Source organism: Rhipicephalus sanguineus, chromosome 1, assembly GCF_013339695.2.
Source record: "Rhipicephalus sanguineus isolate Rsan-2018 chromosome 1, BIME_Rsan_1.4, whole genome shotgun sequence".
NCBI classification, from domain to species: domain Eukaryota; kingdom Metazoa; phylum Arthropoda; class Arachnida; order Ixodida; family Ixodidae; genus Rhipicephalus; species Rhipicephalus sanguineus.
Genome location: NC_051176.1, coordinates 20,258,546 through 20,276,690, shown reverse-complemented (window position 1 = coordinate 20,276,690; position 18,145 = coordinate 20,258,546). Strand labels below are relative to the sequence as shown.

The 18,145-nt window shown below is 46.0% G+C and overlaps 1 protein-coding gene across 1 annotated transcript in view; it reads left to right on the top strand.

Annotated features, from left to right (window-relative positions):
* The window catches only part of LOC119389803 (endoplasmic reticulum transmembrane helix translocase), a 554,079-nt gene that overhangs the window by 412,009 nt on the left and 123,925 nt on the right, over positions 1 to 18,145 (top strand). Inside the window, exon 16 of the mRNA XM_037657194.1 lies at positions 7,147 to 7,250. Within this exon, the coding sequence (XP_037513122.1) occupies positions 7,147 to 7,250 (104 nt within the window). The remainder of the gene's footprint in view (positions 1 to 7,146; positions 7,251 to 18,145) is intronic.

Below are 18,145 nucleotides of genomic sequence, written 5' to 3'. Positions count from 1 at the left end.
ACGTAGGTATATCTACGGGGGGGATCTGTGGTGCGGCCTGCCTATGCAACGTTTCGCGCCCAATTGCGCGCCAGCATTGCAGAGGAGGCTGCCACTGAGCAAGGGCTCTATAACATTAAAGCTGTCATGCTTGTTCTGCCTGTCCTGATCTTGTTCTGCCTGGCCTGAAATTGGCATCATCAGTAACGCAAAACGGGCAAGAACCAGTAAACGTTTTATGGGCCGATCAAATGCTCTTCCTGTTTCAGGAAATTTATTTGCTTTCTTCGAAAACAAAAAGCATTGCCGCTGCTCCATATCCAAGCTGCTGTGAGTTGATGAGTGTGCAGAATTGTTGAGTGTTTTAGTTGGGCCGAGCCAAACTAAAACACTCAGGGAGCTTGCAGTGATCACGGCGGCTTGCAACAGGGCAATAAATAAGGCAGTGGACTCGAGTACATTGACAAGCTGATTTCATGCTTGCCCCGAAACTTGATCAACCGGACCAGGGAGATGGTTAGGGTCCATGGTTTTCTGGACTAAGAAGACTGCCCACCTTCAAAGGCTTGTGCCTGCTTCTAATTTTTGTTAATTTCTCTCTTTCCCTCTCTCTCAGCAAGGATGAGTTCGCAGAGAGTTGTATACGTGCACGAAGAGGTCATTATCGTTGTACGGAGGCCAATATAGTTATACTACACCTGGAAATATTTATTATACGCATATGAATCAATATCGCCAGTTGCTATAAGTAGCCACTGCCAGTGTGATTGGCGGGCAGCTTTCTTAAACTATGTTCATAAGAGACACTTCCCAGCTATTTCAAAAAATGTTTAAGTATTGTTCAACATAATAGTGCACCGTTTAGTGTGCACATGTCATTTTAGCCGTGAGTTTTCGCAGATTTGTGACATCGTGTAAAATGCAGGTGATTTTATGGCACACCAAAACTTTCTGACAAATAGCGAACAACCAATGGCCAACAATACGCCATATTGAAAATAATTTATTCTCATATTTTTTGCATAGTCGTGCATAAGTGGTCATTGCATGATTGTTAATTTTGCGGCATTTGTCACGTCGCGTTACGAGCAGGTACTATTGTCGTGACCCGGAAAATTTCGACCAGTCATAAAAAAGCTATCGACCTGTATGGAAGAAAGCAATGCGAGGTAGTTTAACATTATAATCGCCACGTGTTTTCAAAATAATGAGAGCTTACACTGTCCAGTTCCCCTCTTTTCCCTCCGCCTCCCCGGCCCAAGCTGTCAAAAGTAGGAGGGCCAAAAAAAGACGAGTTCGTAGTCATTCATAACCTTATCCATGCAACCCGCTCAATTAGGTTTTCTTAAATATAAATCATCTGAACTTCCTTGAAACATTCCAGGGCTCTTACAGTAAAGCATTGGCACTCGGCTTATAAAGGCTTCTGTGAATCACTTTGCTTTTAAAAAGTGACAATTTAAAATATTAGAAGCATACCGATTTTTTCATACTAATTCTCTTTACAGCACTGAACTTAGACTGTAAAGTTTGCAGATGGAATGCTCAGGTGAAAAACAGAATAAGTATGGTGTTCCCTGGGGATGCATTTTGGGATTTTTCTGCTTATAATTTTCACCGACGAGATTGCAAGCATTGATAACAATGCTAAATTTATAATCCGTGCAGATGGTAGCTGCATATCTTTTGTGGGGAATTTAAATACAAACTTAGTAGTAAAAAAAGCTAAGGCTCTGATTGGTAGAATTTGTGTTAATCAAAAGTTATGGTGCTGAAACTAAGGTGGTATTGTTTCGTCTTGAGTTGACTTGTGCAGTGCAAAATACAACTCGGACTGCACAGAAGCACACATGGTGTCACTAATCCCGCTAATCGGGTTGGCAATCGCCGGGCGGATTCCCAGGGCAGACGTATTGGCCCCCCGAAATGCACCATGAAAGCGCAGACTCACCAAAGCTTTCCTCAACCGGATTCACTCGGACTCAAACTCACCAGCATGTTACTCACACGGGCTCACTCAAACTCAGACTCACGGCCTGATTTGAGTCTGAGTGGGCCTGAGTGAGTCGACTCATGAGTCCTTTTGGTGCGCCAGTGAACGCCGGTTGTGGTCCAAAGACCGAGTCAGGGCCGAGAGTTGATAACACAACGAAATATGTTCTCAGTTAAGGCAGTACAACATCAAAACACATGCACACTCGGCTGGTACCAGTTACAACTTCACAATATAACTCAGATGGTGTTAACACAATGGGAACTAAACAAACAGATCACACGCCAGAAATGCACTCTCATGCATTACAACTAATCAAGAACAGTTAAAGTCCTGAATATACAACGGCGTATCCAGTCCACAATTCTTGGACGGTACTTGAATGATTCTCTTCTAGGAAACACTCACACCAACTCCAGTGGTGTCTGTTGTTATCCCTTCCGTCGACGTAACTTTTCACGGCTCACACGACGTCGTCATTCGATTCTTCCAGATCGATGATCGACTGACCGCACACCGTCATAAACACGTCTTCTTTGGCTGACGGAGCCACACTCGGCTTACTTCACCATATCCGGGCCGACTGACTCACTCACTCCTGACTCCTGACTGATCGTCGTCGCACACTTTTATATCCTCTCCCCAGGATTCTAGAAGCGTCGGGAGTGTTCTCCGGCGTGTAGCACAGCCAAAGCTAGGGAAAGGGTGAGAGCTTTCTCGTAGGTTCGAATCGCGGCGGCGTCGCTCAGTGATGCGTCACCCCTTCCCTCTAGAAACTTCCAGGCTTTCGATCTGAGACTGCTAGTGGGCGAGGAGGATGCGGCGCATCGGCGTCTTTTGATGCTTGTTTTTTTTGTCGTTCGCGCTTCTTGGGCAAGCGGCTCGCGCCGTTTTATCTCGCTGCTGTTTGAAAGCGCCCGCGCTCGTTTGTGACACGTGGACAGCGCATGATTCTCATTGAGGATCCATGGCATACATCATAAACACGAAGATGTACGCGTTTATGTAGTCTACCAGAGCCCTCTCCCATTCGAAGATACTTATATCAGGCAAACTTGAAAGTATGTCATTGTGAGATTATGAGAGCACCAGAGAAAATACGAAAATAATTATCCATTGTCACACCTGGTAGCACATGCACGAAGCATCAGTGCAAGCCACTGTTTATGATGCAGTGATAGGCAGACACAGAGACATGAACAAAAAAGTCATCATAGAGATCTACCACATTAACAAAAACAGTACAAAGTGCACCAGTCAACCGTCTCCTTAAGCGATAAGGAGATCGAGTTCCTCTTAATCATGCACAAGCCACATTGGGGAACCTTTTGTGTTCTCTCTTTTTACTTGTTAATCAATTTCCCTTGCATTTATATAGTATGCAATAAGCTCAGTTGTGAGTCAGCATGTGCGTGTGCACTTCTTTGCAGTCCGAGCTGCATTTTGCACTGTACAAGTCAGTTCAAGATGAATCAAGACCAACTAGCCCGGCTGTCAATTCAGGTATTGTTTCGACCTTACAGAACACGTCTTGGGTTGAACACTTGAACCATATGATAGGTACTCTCTCCCAAAAAGCTTTGTATTCTACATAGAAATCTTAGGGACCGTCTACCGTGCTTCATCGCTTTTTTGTTTTGTATCGCAATACAAAGCGTACCGTCAGAAGTGTCCAACCTTGCAGTGGTTTCTTTGAGTAGAAATGAAAATGAAAGTCAGTAGAAATTTTTTTAACAGAATTTTTCTATCTGCGTTTGGTCTTCTTCTATTAGTGTAGGGATGCCCCCAACACTGATTGGTGGATGCGATGATAATTGTAGTGCCGGTGAAAGTCGAAAACTGGCACCACATGCAGTTTTTGTGGGCTTCATTACGTTTTAATAATAAAGCAAATACCGTAGTGGTCGTTTAAAGTATGCAAACTCAAATAAAGTGTTATTACCACAGTCTCTCCAGCTTTGTTTAGTCAGCCTGAAAAAGCACTTCAGTCGAGCAGAAATGTTGCTCTGTTCCAGCAACACTGGTATGCCGGCATTGTGAAACGAACTGTAGTGGTCCCACTCATGCCAAATGTGCAACTGGAATGAACATGAGACTTGCTTCACAGAAGAACAGAAGGCCCCTGCTGTTTTTCAGTTATGTTTAGGTGTCCCGTGTTGCATATGCAACATGACAGCCAGCACTGACGCCTTGGTGAAGTGGAACCTGAAGGCAAAATCTTCTTCAATGTAGAACCTTTGTGAATACTGGCATGCAATTTACGTATGAGGACTCACAGGCGTGGTTCGAAATTCCCTCAAGTCAGTCGCGCTGCTCTTTGTCCTGTAAAGCTCTCATTTGGGCTAGTTGGTGCACAGGTGAAGGAACACATAGTGTAGGGTTGCGCAAAAGAACAAGGACGAAGGGAAGTGGACAGGACGGGCGCAAACCGTCCTAGACGGTTTTTCTTTTTCTTGTGAGCGGCACCGGACGCCATGCTCACGTGGTTCGCGTTTCTCCGCCGTAGGCAGGCATGCGAACGCATCGCCACCGGGTGCCTCTTTGAATGCGTGAGAAAAGAAAGCATACATTACTCTCTGACGCATAGGAGAGCTGTCAAAAGTGCATAAAATACAATTTTAAGTTATACATATTTGTTTTCAACAAAATAAGCCTACCTACGAGAGTTTTTTGCTCCTACCGATAGATTGAACCACATTGCTGTTGGGTGCATACATTCACGACCTTCAGAGCCAAATTAAAAATATGATTATTTTTTATTGGACAAAGCATGCTCGTTACCGCCGATGTGACAATCTTCTCATTTTCACAATAACAAAAAAATACAGTCCCTTTAAGGGTGGCCTACATCCATAGGTCGTCAAAAAATGTGGAGCTCACTCAGACTCACTCATGGAATATATTTTGCCCTTAGGGCTCAGTCGGACTCAGACTCACTAAAGTTTTCATCAGCTGGACTCACTCGGACTCAAACTCGCCAAAATACTACTCACTTGGACTCACTCACACTCAAACTCGCGGCTTGATCTGAGCCTGAGTGAGTCTGAATGAGTCGACTCATGAGTTCGTTTGCATATAATTAGCTTTTTCGGCCCTGGTGTCAATGTTCTTTAACACCAATATCTTGTATAATCGGTGCTCTATTTGATGCCTTGTGATATCGTACCTTCAAGTGCGAGTTATCAGTGGTTGCAATCCAGTAACATTATTTTTATTGAAAGAGATGACTCGCACGAGATAATTTTTATCAAAAAGTTCCTGTGAAAAAAAAATTGCGGGGGGTGGGGATCAAAACTTACGCCTCTGATCAATAAATAGTGAACTGGCGTATCAACGCCAGTGCACTGGAGTATGTGTGAGTAGGCGTAATTAGATGTGATCATAAACGTGATCTGACTTAAGGCTGAAGATGAGTAGATAGGCCATAGGTTGGCAATAAAAGGTGGAGTTCACTCGGACTCAGTCAAGAAATATATTTTGCCCTTAGGGCTTACACGGACTAAGACTCACCAAAGCTTTCCTCAACCGGATTCACTCGGACTCAAACTCACCAGCATGTTACTCACACGGGCTCACTCAAACTCAGACTCACGGCCTGATTTGAGTCTGAGTGGGCCTGAGTGAGTCGACTCATGAGTGAGTTTGCCATGCGTAAAGTGCATCGCACACGGGAAACTACAGACGAAAAAGAAGAAGCAAACAAGACTAGTGTTGTTTGCTTCTTGTCTTTTGTCCATCGTTTCCCGTGCGCGATGCACTTTACGCATGATGAAGATGTACCAACTCGCTCAAGTTTCTATATTATTGCAGTGAGTTTGCCGCCCTATGCCCACATCTGTCAACGTACTTTTTTATAATCGACAATTTTTTACTAATTTTAAACATATTGTTTTTGTGCATAATTATTGACCACCAATGAAATCACGCATTGCTTCAAAAGTGTGTGATTGGTGTAATAGCTATAGCACCATGCCTCTTTCACAACAGTGAACGTTTTATAAAACACAGTATCATTCAGGTTAATCCCATGTACAGGTATACAATTTGTACGGGAAATAAAACTCCACATTGAATCGGTTTTTCATCTGAGCATTGCACCAGCAAATATACACTGATTTTTCAATTTTGCAAATAGAAGTACGATGATTATAAAGAATGTGCCACACCTCTAATACCACGAATTCTCTTTTTTTTTTAAAGAAAGTGTGTTGTTGAAAAGGTAACAATAATAATAATATACTAATAACAATGCGCTAGAAACACTATTTGGACTTGGAGCAAACAAGGCAAGAAATGATATACGGAAAGCTGAAAAAAATGCTGATATACGGAAAGCTGAAAGCAAAAAGAGACAAGCACTGGCGCACTGGCTGTTTTGCGCTGAACTTCTCTTCTTAAATTCTTCTTGCAGGCTGGCGAAAAAGTTTTTTGCGCCTCTTTTAAGAAAAAAACGGATAAACATCACCCATCGCACGCAAACATTAAGCTGTCTATTGTGCATTTCAGAAGGCTTGCCGATTTTTCTGACCAGATTCTGGTTTGGCGCGCCTTCATTTAAATTTCGTCACTTCCCTGTCACGTGTTGTTCCGGTGTTTGGCCGTGCTTCATGTGCACCAGGCGCGATCAGTTTCGATTTCGCCCTTGAAATTCAATGATGAATATCTCGAACTGCATGCAACTTTCGTGATTTCTAGAAAATGGGTATGCCGTAAATTATCATGCACTACAACTTCCTAATATAAACAACTGTGCTCAAGTCAATAATTTAAAGTGAATTAACAAGTTCTTGTTAATTAATCGTGTCAACATAATTTTAGCTGCGTGGAAGTATTTCCGCCTCGACATAGAGTTCATGTGCGAAAACGACAGGAGCCTGACTGTCATGGAACTTTTATAAAAAGTTTGTATTGCCTAAAAAAACACCCTGTGTATATATACACACTTGTGGCCGGCAGAGGGAGGGAGGCTTGCCCCCTCCCCACTCGCAAACAAGTTGATACGCCACTGTATGCAAAATAATTTTTGAAATGAGAACACTCCTCTGTGGTGACAGTTCTAGAATTGGTCAAATGCCTCGTGCTTTTTATCACTAATTATAAATACATGGAATACAAAGTACATAAACAGCCCCTTGACTGTTGGAGTAATCTGGTCATGATTTTGAATGTTGCAGGGTGGGAATGGGTGAGCATAGACGAAGCTGAACGGACTCCTCTGGACGAGTCACTGAGTGACCACAGTCTCCCTGACAGGTACAACCTCTGCATCACTGGTGAGGTGAGTCATAGCCTCATGCAGCTTCTTCGTCAGCATTTGTAGCTTCTTTTTTATTATCAAGTCCTTTTAAAGCATTTTCTGAAATGCTCTTTGCTACCTGCATCCATGTTCGTGGACATGACTTCTTAAAGGGGTCGTGAAAAGAAAATGAAGGTGCCCGGTTTTAATTTAACTTGTTCATAAGCATCAGGCATGCCGATTCCTAAATATTCAATTTATATTTAATAACGGCCATTTAAATCCTAGAATTCTCGTGCTCCTAAAATGACAATGCGGCACCGCCGGACGCCATAGGCACTAATCAGGTGACGTCATCTAAAGACATTTGAAATCGTAAACATATCGTTAACCTTTGCTTGCTGTAAAATAATATTTATATGAAAGCTAGGAAGTAATAAAATAATACAGCAATATTTTAGCTCACAGTAGTGCTCAAAGTCCAAAAGCTGACTGCATTCTAACCCCTTTGGAGGAATATGAGATGTGTCTGAATGGAACCTGCAACAGCTTCTAGCAGTTTCTGACAGATGGCGCGCTCGTCTGGGCCACTTTAGAGTCACTGGAAAATTTCAGAGTACCGCAAAGGTAGGCTGCACGCGGGCAACATTGGGCGGCGGCGACCATTTCCCTTCCGGACCGTCCGGCGCGTTGGTAGCGTGTGTTGAGAAGGGACCGATCTTTTCGCCTCGATGCCATGTTACGCTCGGCGTAACTGGAATATGTGTTTGTGTGTTTCTTCAAAAGGATATCAGAAGTGATTTCAAGTCATCGACAGTCATGAATCGACTGCGCGGTAAGCGGTGTAGCTAATGAAACGTGCGGCGAATGTTGCCATGTGCTCGCGAACTCTCTTCGTGGCTTCATTGGTCTCTTTTTGTTTCACGGCCGGGTGTGTTCGCAAGGTCCGGAGCTGTAGACATAGTTGCATTAGCATAATGACCGTGTGAGATGCCATTTACTTCGACACTTGGTGAATGCTGACTGCTTGCTCTAGCTTTGCAATCGATGTTCAGGTTCACTTCATAGCGCATTCGAGAACATTATCGAACATCGAGAACATTCAGCATTGCGTCCTTCGACTGATCGCTGACGCACACCTTACTTGCGCACCATGCTAGCTGTTCAGCTAGGTGTTATCTGTAATAGAAGTGGTGTGTGTACGGTAAGTGGAAGTTGTGCGTGAAGTATTTGTCTCGGTTCGGAACGCCAGCAGCCGAACGCACGGGCGAATCGGCGTGCGGTAGGTAAGGTGCACCTTATTTTGCGAATACGTTGTCATTTCCTAACAGATACGTAGAAAATAGGCCATCAAAAATGATTGACGTCACTACTTAGTTGTTTCATTTCCTATTTTTTGTCTCCTTAATATTCCCAACATTGCAGTGCATTTGCAAACATTTTGCTGTGTTCCGACAAAGTTTTTTCTTTTTTTTTTGGCGTTGCCAGCGCGTAAACAGCTAGGGTTCGGTTTCTGCACTGCTTTTAATTTGAACATTTTTTTTTCGTGAGGCACTCTTGTTAAAACTTCCTCGGCACAGTGCTTTATGTTATTTTGATCAGAAATAGCACATACCGAAAATTTTTAACGTGCATGCTACTACAACACAGTATGTATATAGATCTAGGGCTCGCATGAAATCGATTCCCTCAATGCGTGGTAGGATAAGCCGATTTGTTTTTGTTTGTTTGGTTTTTTTTTTTTTTTTTTTTTTTTTTTGCTGTGGCCATTTCTCACCCACTAAACAGTATTGTAAGTGCACGCTCGGCGCAATGCAGCGTTAGTCACTTTTTTTTTTGAAAAAAATACGCTTAATAACATTGCCGTATACCAAGTTTATCAACAGAGTTCCACGCATCAGTTTCGCGCAGTGGCAAATGATCATGCGACAATTGCCTTCAAGGTATACAGTAAACAGTTATTATTTTAATAGGTCTTCGATTTCGCTCTCGTGCGTGACACGCTTGTAACTCGAAATGCATGCACAATCTGTTCAACAGATCGAGATATAAACAGCCGAGCAAATAGAAAGGTATGTAGTATGTAGTTTTCAATATCGCTGAATATAGCGAACCGAAAAGGTGAAGTATGCTGTTGCATGAGAGCTTTTCCAGCAAAGTTTGTGTACTTCACTGCAGAAAGGAGTGTTCTTCGAGGGGGGCGAATTCATTCCGCGGCCAACTATGCAGCCACGTACAACGATGCTCTTTGACGTTAATGTTTCCCACACGGAATGGAAAAATATACGAAATTCCCGGAGTAGCTCACGAGCAACGTTCGGTTACTAGTGAGCTAATCTCTGGCACCTGCATGACGCGTTTAAAAAAGCGACGAAGTACTTCTAGGGACCGTTGTACTGCTAAATGTCCAGCCGCGCTCTGCATTCAACACGCCTGCACCCAAAGCGCTTGGAAGGAATATGGCGGCGAGAGGTCACGTGATGCGAGTAAGCCAATCACGTCGGCGGCGGCGCGCGGAAAACAGATGCGATACTCTGAAATTTTTCTAGTGACTCTAGGCCACTTTGGTGCAGGGTGATACATATGGGCAAATGCAGTGAATGTTCGTTTTGTAATTTTGTATAGGGAACCTAAACTCATGTTTACGGCGTGACGACAGTGCCGCGCTGCGGCTCTGAAGAGAAGCTCTGGCGAAACTGGGGGCAGGCGCAGCTGACTCAGCCTGTTTGTCGGCAGCGGGAACACGTGTGCGCGCGCGTTCCTCAGACGGTGTGGGGGACTAGGGTGCTGTGCCGACAGCTTGGCACACTGAACCGAGAGGCTTGCTCTGAGAAGCTGCATTTTCGCGGTGGCAGAAGCGACCCCGCAGAAGCGGAAGCAAGGTCCGAAGCATTGCTGTGTCGTGGCCTGCCACGACAGTGCACACAACACCAAGGCACGCGATTCACGTGTGAAACTATATCGGTTCCCGGGCGTGTCGCACGAGAAATAAAGGCGACAAGCGTGGATCACCACAGTAAGGAGAATCAAGTATGTCCTAGCTTTCCTCCTGTTTTGGCTGTCTCAGTTCATTTCTTTCGTTCTTTTCTACTACCTGAATCAATACGTAATGCGGCGCATGCACGCAACGACTACAGTAATGATTACTTGCTGTCTTCTCGCATTGTGAATGTCCAGTTACGGTTGTAAGTGAAACAACTTTGTGTTTAGATTCCCTGTATTCGTGAGACCTACCCGTCATTGTTGAACGTTCACACTCGCGTTATACCGTTAGCGTTGCACAGTTGGTTGAATTGAACTGAACTCGGTACATTGTCAAAAGTTCGGCGCCTGCAATTTACGCGTCGGGAAGGCTGCTTTAATCACGCCGGAACAGACGTCTGTACATTTTCAGCAAACTTGGACATCATTCTGCTGGTTTGCTTTGTTTTTTCACTTTATTAGGGCGATATGTATTAAATCCGCTAAATATAACTGGCACTTAATACATGTTTTCCAATTGCCACCTTGCAGTAGCCACCTTCTGACTTTGTGCGATTTTCTAGCCGCATTCGCGCAGCAGGTTTGATACGCCTGTCAAGTCGTATCCTCATAAAAAGAGAGTGCAAGCATGACGAAGAGCCGAAAAAATGAGGCGAGCAGTTCAACTTGCTTCACAGTGGTTAAAGCGCAGCTAGCTGCCTCGCATTTTGATTGGCAGGTGATGCTCCAGCGGCACGAATGACTTGACAATAACCTTCTCAGGAAAAAGTGCCATGGCCGTATAATTTCTTTTCTATGCATGCCGGAAACGTTTGTTCACGAAAGTACACGGCTGCTCCTGCAAGCATGCCATATCAAAACAACAATCATATGATTCGTAGTCCACACCGCAGAACATCGATAGCGTGTACGGATTCATTTCGGAGTGCATGTGGACCATTACGCATCTTTAAGATGACAGAATGAGACTTACCTCGAGGTATACGTCCTACACGGTGTAATCGCGACTGTGGAAATGCATTTTGCTTTGAGTCGGGCGTCGTTGTCATCGATCATCTGCTCTTCACCGTAAACGTGATTGATGCAAGCCTTTCTCCTTTTATCAAGTTCGCTTTTCGGAACTGCCTATCCAGCTTGAAGATCGTTTTGAAGCCGCACTGCAAGCGGTACATTGTGAGGCCCTGTGATGCAGGTTCTTTCTTTTTCTGTTTTCGACAGCTCTTTTTACGACGTGAGCGTCGGAGAGCTTTGTCAGGGACGAAGCCGTTGGTTTAAACACACACAAAAAAACTTTAATAAACCATTAGAGAGGGGAAAAAATCTACAAAACACTAAACACTGAACAAAAAGTTCACTACACACGGCAAAACTTTCTTAATCACAAACAAAGCACAAGTTCAAAGTTTTAAGTTAAGCGGTATAGTTCCGGCGCGGTTGAACAGCAGAGCGGGGAAGAATGTTAGTCTGGTCTCACCCACTAGCGCAGGCTTGGCTGGAGGACCGTAGAGTTGACGGGTCTGCCTGGGGTTGACGAGGGGACGGTCGATGCTCGTTGATGCATGGCGAAGCCAAGATTAGCCCGATGAGGCGGCTCGATGCAAGACTCGGGCCCGTAGCCCAACTGCCGTTGCTTTGCCTGCACCGGGATCAGCAGGCCTTGCTCTCGAACGGACGAACCGTTGAAGTTCGCCCTCCCTGGACGCCGTGGTCCGAAGGTTCCGGCCGGGTGAAGTCCTGAAGGCTCGGGTCCGTAACCCGACTGCCCGTCTTCAGCGCCTGGCTACTGTCTTGCTGTCCCGTTCACCTCGAACTGCCAACTCTCTTGTCTTTCAGGCTTTCCTCGACCTCAGGCACACTTGTTTCCTTTTGATTGGCGCTGAGGAACTGCGTGGTGATCATCCATTGGCTTCGGGTAGCTCCGTGTTTTTACCGCATTGGTTCTTGTTTACTTTTTATTTTCCTTCTTGCGCCCCGCGCTCTTACGCGCCACGGTCCTCGACGTCGTCACTTTTGTATAGGGAATCCCGCACGTGCCTTCAGTCTTCTTTTCCCGTCGCGCACTCTTCAAACATACACCTAACGCGCACCACTGTCATCACAATGGCCCCCTTTTCAAGAAGTTTTTCCGTTCGAAAAACTGTTGCTCGGTGCGCGAAACACATAAGCTATCACCTGTAAGCACTCTAAACACCACACACTTTGTTCTTTGGCACGTCTCACGTCGAAACAATGAGGAGCACAACACGTAGCACTAAACGACCAACGATCGAGCATTGACACTAAGCATAACGAAAAAATGGTGCAATAACAGTAGTATAACATCAATAGAACTCTATAACACAGACATAATCTTACAACAGGAACATACGGGGATAGTCACTGCAGTCTACTCATATAGTCGGCCCCAACGTTCTCAGATCCCTTAATATGTTCTATGCGAAAGGTGTATTCTTGCAGGGCTAAACTCCATCGCAGTACTCTGCTGTTGAGGTGCTTCGCCCGAGATAAATACTGCAGTGGTTGGTGATCTGTTTGAACTGTGAAAGATGTTCCATATAAGAATATGTGGAACTTCTCCACAGCCCAAACTAACGCGAGGCACTCCCGCTCGATGGCCGAGTAGTTCTGTTCTCGGGGAAGTAGTTGACGACTGGCGTATGATACTGGGTGCAAAACACCATCGTGTTCTTGCATAAGGACTGCACCGATGCAAGAATCGGAAGCGTCACTGCGGAGTATAAATCCACGTTTGAGATCCGGAGCCTTTAAAATGGGTCCAGACGCCATGGCATGTTTGAGTGTTTCGAACGCTTCCTCTCTTTGGCTATTCCAACAGATCTTGTTATTCTCCCTTTTCTTTGTCATTTCTGTCAGAGGCTGAGCCTTCTTTGCGTAGTGAGGTATTAGATCGCAATAGTATCCTGTCAAGCCGAGAAAAGAGCGCAGTTGTTACTTCGTAGCGGGTCGTGGGGCTTTTGCAATCTTTGCAATTGTATCCTCTAGCGGTTGAATTGTTCCATCTCCCAGTCGATGACCCAGGAAAACTATCGACGTCATTCCAACCTCCGACTTCTGGGGCTTGATTGTTAGTCCAGCCTCTCGGATCCTATTCAACAGGCTATGTAAGGTTTGGATATGTTCCTCCCAAGTTGTCGTAGCGACGAGAACATCATCGATATAATGAACGACGTTTGGCATGCCCTGAAGGAGACGTCTCATTAGCCGAGTAAACACTGCGGACGCTGTTTTGATACCGAACGGCATATAGAGGAAATGGTAATGTCCGGATTGAGTGGAGAATGCAGTTTTCAGCCGTGACTCTTTGTCCATGGGCACCTGCCAATAGCCTTTAGTAAGGTCAAACTTGGAAAAAAATTTTCTGGTGCCAATCTCAGTAAACAATATATCCGTTCTTGGAATGGGTTCTGCGTCAGAGATTAACACATCATTGATGCGACGAAAGTCAGTGCAGGCACGATAACTCTTATCTGGCTTCTTCACCAACACCAATGGCGAGTTGTATGGCGAGTCAGACTTTTCAATCACCCCGAGCCGCAGCATTTCTTCTACTTCTTTCTCGACTATCTCTTTCATTGCGAAAGGTAGCGGATATTGCTGAGTGTTGATGGGATCAGACGTCAGTTGGAGACGGCACTCTAACAAGTTTGTCTTTCCAGGCACTTCGGAAAAGACGTCTTTGTGGGTGGCTAGGAGCTCGAGAACTTCTAGCTGACTTTCCCGAAGGTTAGGACCAAGCTTGATTGCTTCGGTACCCAAGCCCTCTGTAGACATGAAAGTAGGCACAGGTGTGTCCGTCTCCTCCTCCTCCACTACAATGAAAGATGCTGACTGAGGGGATATTTGTTGAGGACGCTCTTCGTAGCGTTTTAGCATATTAATATGAAACAGCTTAGTCGTATGTCCCATGTCCAGCCAGTAGTCGAAGTTGCCTTTCTTTCCTGTGACCATGAAGGGCCCCTTCCAATGCATTAGCAGTTTGTTTTCCGTCGTGGGAAGTAGTATAAGAGCGCGGTCTCCAACCTTTAGCCGACGTATTCGACTTTCCCGGTCGTAGTATTTTTTTTTAGTTACTTTAGCTCGTGACAGGTTCTCTTGCGCCAACTGTGATGTTTTTTCCAGTCGATCTCTGAGATCCAAGACATATCCATATGTTGTCTTTACCTCTTCGCTTTGGTGGTCTCCGGTACATAACTCCTTCAACAGACTAAGAGGACCCCGAACATGTCTACCGTAGATCAGCTCGAAAGGCGAAAATCCCAGACTGGCTTGCGGGACTTCCCGATACGCAAACAAGAGGGGTGCTAATAACCGGTCCCATGACTTAGGTTCCTCTTGGCACAATTTACGTAACATTTGCTTCAGTGTGCCATTAAACCGCTCCACTAACCCATTACATATGGGGTGATAGGGAGTGGAGCTGAGATGCTTGATCGCCAACAAGTCATTGACTTCTCTCATTAGCTCTGATGTGAAGCATGATGCTTGATCGCACAGTACTTCACGTGGGAACCCAATTCTAGAAAACATCTCTATCAATCCCTCGGCTACTGTGGCCGAATCGATGGATGGCAGAGCTATCACATCGGGATATCTAGTGGCGAAGTCCACTAATGTCAATATATAGCGGTTACCCATATGTGATATTGGCTTTAAGGGACCGATGATATCCACTGCCACTCTTTCGAATGGTGTGTCTATCAACGGCATGCGACCGAGAGGTGCCTTGCCCACTTTGCTCTTGGGATATGTTCGCTGGCATGTGTCGCAAGAGCGCACGTATCTTCTCACTGCCTCTTGGACTCCCGGCCAATAAAAGGATTGTAGAACACGATCAATTGTTCTCTTTATTCCTTGGTGCCCCGACATCAAGGTTTCGTGCGCCAAAGTAAGCACTTGTCCACGCAATCTTTGTGGCACTACTACTTGTTGGATCATTTTACCAGAAGGTAGCCGGAAATAGCGGTATAGCACCCCCTTTTCTATTTGGAACGAGTAGGACTCTGATCTTCCTTGTAGTACTTGACCTACTTTGTTCCTGCAACAATCTAAGGTCTTGTCCTCCTTTTGGGCGGCGCCAAGATCCTTTCTGGTCATTTTCAAGGCGCATACATCGCTCTTGGAAGAGGCCAGTCGTTGCTCTCTGCTTTTTACACCGACAACCAAGGATTCTGGAAAACCGCCTTCTCCCTCTGTTTCTTTTCCACTTGCGATACATTTGGAGTTGGGTCTCCCCATACTTCTTTCTTCCCACTTCTGATCGGGGTCATGGACTTCTCGTGAACCTGGTACGTTTCCGACGATAATGTCATACAGAGGTTTTATCATGCATTTGACGATAGATGTACCAGAAAAATAAGGCGAATGAATCTCCACCTCTGCCTCAGGAACGGTGGTGCTGCTGCCATCGGCTAAGAACAGCGTAGTGGTAGTACCCGTCAGAGCTTCATCGGGTACCAAAGAACGACGCACCACCAGCGTGTTCCTACCCGTATCTCGCAATACTGAGACAGTCTGGCCGAAGATTCTACCCTGTAACACGGGCATCTGGTGGGTTGCGAACTTCGGGTGAATTTTCACCGCGCCAGCTAGGTCCTCCTGCTTATCCAGCGTATGGTTATGTTCCCTTGCGGACTCTTCTGGCGGACAAAAGGCATGAGGTCTTGTTGACTGGTCTGTTCTTCTTTGAGCAGGTCTTGTTATCATGCCCTGTCTTGTGGCAATATCCGCAAAAAGGTTGCTTGAGCTTCGATCGGCATTCCGACGCCCTGTGACCCATCTTGCCACATACAAAACAGTGCACTGAACTTCTCTCAGATGAACTTCCCATTTTTTCTGTGTTGTTCTTGCTCTCCGTTTTTTCACGGAATACTAGCAAGTTGGGTTGCCTCTGAGCTTCCAAAAAATTGTCGGAGGCCTCTGCCAGGTCCTCCAGCTTGCTGTAGGTCTTTTCACGCAAGAATAGCGCCAACCATTGATGACAGTTGCTTAATAACTGTTCCGTAACTATTAAGTTACGAAGAGCCGAATATTCCTTCTCGGTCTTGGACATTTCGACCCAACGATCAAAAAAACTCAGTAGCCTAGTTGCGTACTGCTTGCCCGTTTCACCGTCCTGTGGCTTGCTTTGTCGGAACTTTTCCCGGTAGCCTTCTGCCGTAAAACGGAAACGTTGAAGCAACGCCAACTTGGCTTTATCATAGTTGAGGGAATCCTCTGGTGACAGCCTTCCAAACACCTTTAAGGCTTCTCCGCTCAAGCATAAACTTAGAGCCGTGGCCCATTTGTCTCTAGGCCATTCTTGACCGGTGGCGACTCTCTCGAACCTCTTTAAGTAGCCGTCCAAGTCGTCCCGGTTTTCATTAAATCCCGGTATAAAATTGTGAGGATTCACAATGCATGGAACACTCGATCCCTGCGCTTGGTCACCCGTTCTTGTCTCTACACGGTTACCCTCAGCTTCGGCGACTTTGAGACGCAATAGCAAGTTCTGGTTCTCCATTTCCAGCTGCTCCTTCTTGGCACGTGTCTCCAGTTCGAGTTGTTTCTTCTTAGCTTCGCATTCCGCAGCCCGTTCCTCTCGCGCTTGTGCCTCCTTCTCATCGTACCAAGCTTTGAACTCCGCCCCTTCAATCCCCATACGTTCCGCTAACGCCATTAGCTCCCGCATGTTCATCATGATTTAAACCGCGTCCGAAACCCAAAATGAAAAACAAACGGCTTCGTCCTGTCGCTGCGGACGCCAATTTGTGATGCAGGTTCTTTCTTTTTCTGTTTTCGACAGCTCTTTTTACGACGTGAGCGTCGGAGAGCTTTGTCAGGGACGAAGCCGTTGGTTTAAACACACACAAAAAAACTTTAATAAACCATTAGAGAGGGGAAAAAATCTACAAAACACTAAACACTGAACAAAAAGTTCACTACACACGGCAAAACTTTCTTAATCACAAACAAAGCACAAGTTCAAAGTTTTAAGTTAAGCGGTATAGTTCCGGCGCGGTTGAACAGCAGAGCGGGGAAGAATGTTAGTCTGGTCTCACCCACTAGCGCAGGCTTGGCTGGAGGACCGTAGAGTTGACGGGTCTGCCTGGGGTTGACGAGGGGACGGTCGATGCTCGTTGATGCATGGCGAAGCCAAGATTAGCCCGATGAGGCGGCTCGATGCAAGACTCGGGCCCGTAGCCCAACTGCCGTTGCTTTGCCTGCACCGGGATCAGCAGGCCTTGCTCTCGAACGGACGAACCGTTGAAGTTCGCCCTCCCTGGACGCCGCGGTCTGAAGGTTCCGGCCGGGTGAAGTCCTGAAGGCTCGGGTCCGTAATCCGACTGCCCGTCTTCAGCGCCCGGCTACCATCTTGCTGTCCCGTTCACCTCGAACTGCCAACTCTCTTGTCTTCCAGGCTTTCCTCGACCTCAGGCACACTTGTTTCCTTTTGATTGGCGCTGAGGAACTGCGTGGTGATCATCCATTGGCTTCGGGTAGCTCCGTGTTTTTACCGCATTGGTTCTTGTTTACTTTTTATTTTCCCTCTTGCGCCCCGCGCTCTTACGCGCCACGGTCCTCGACGTCGTCGTTTTGTATAGGGAATCCCGCACGTGCCTTCAGTCTTCTTTTCACGTCACGCACTCTTCAAACATACACCTAACGCGCACCACTGTCATCACAGGCCCACAAGTGCACCATGAGAGCTCTGCACGTGCATGGAAGTGAGCGGCAACGCATTGGAGAGAAGGGAAAGCGCGCGTTGTTTGCCCCCAGTTTCTATCTTTCTGCCAGAGATGGCGCTGCCTGTCAAGAGTAGCAGCGCCACTAAGCAATGCTTAAGGAGCCTGTAGCAATCAAATCATCTTCGCGTGTATTAGCACGTCGTGTACCCAGTCTTTTGTCATCTTTCGAGGCCGAAAATAATAAGTACTTCTTCCAACATGACTTGTGCA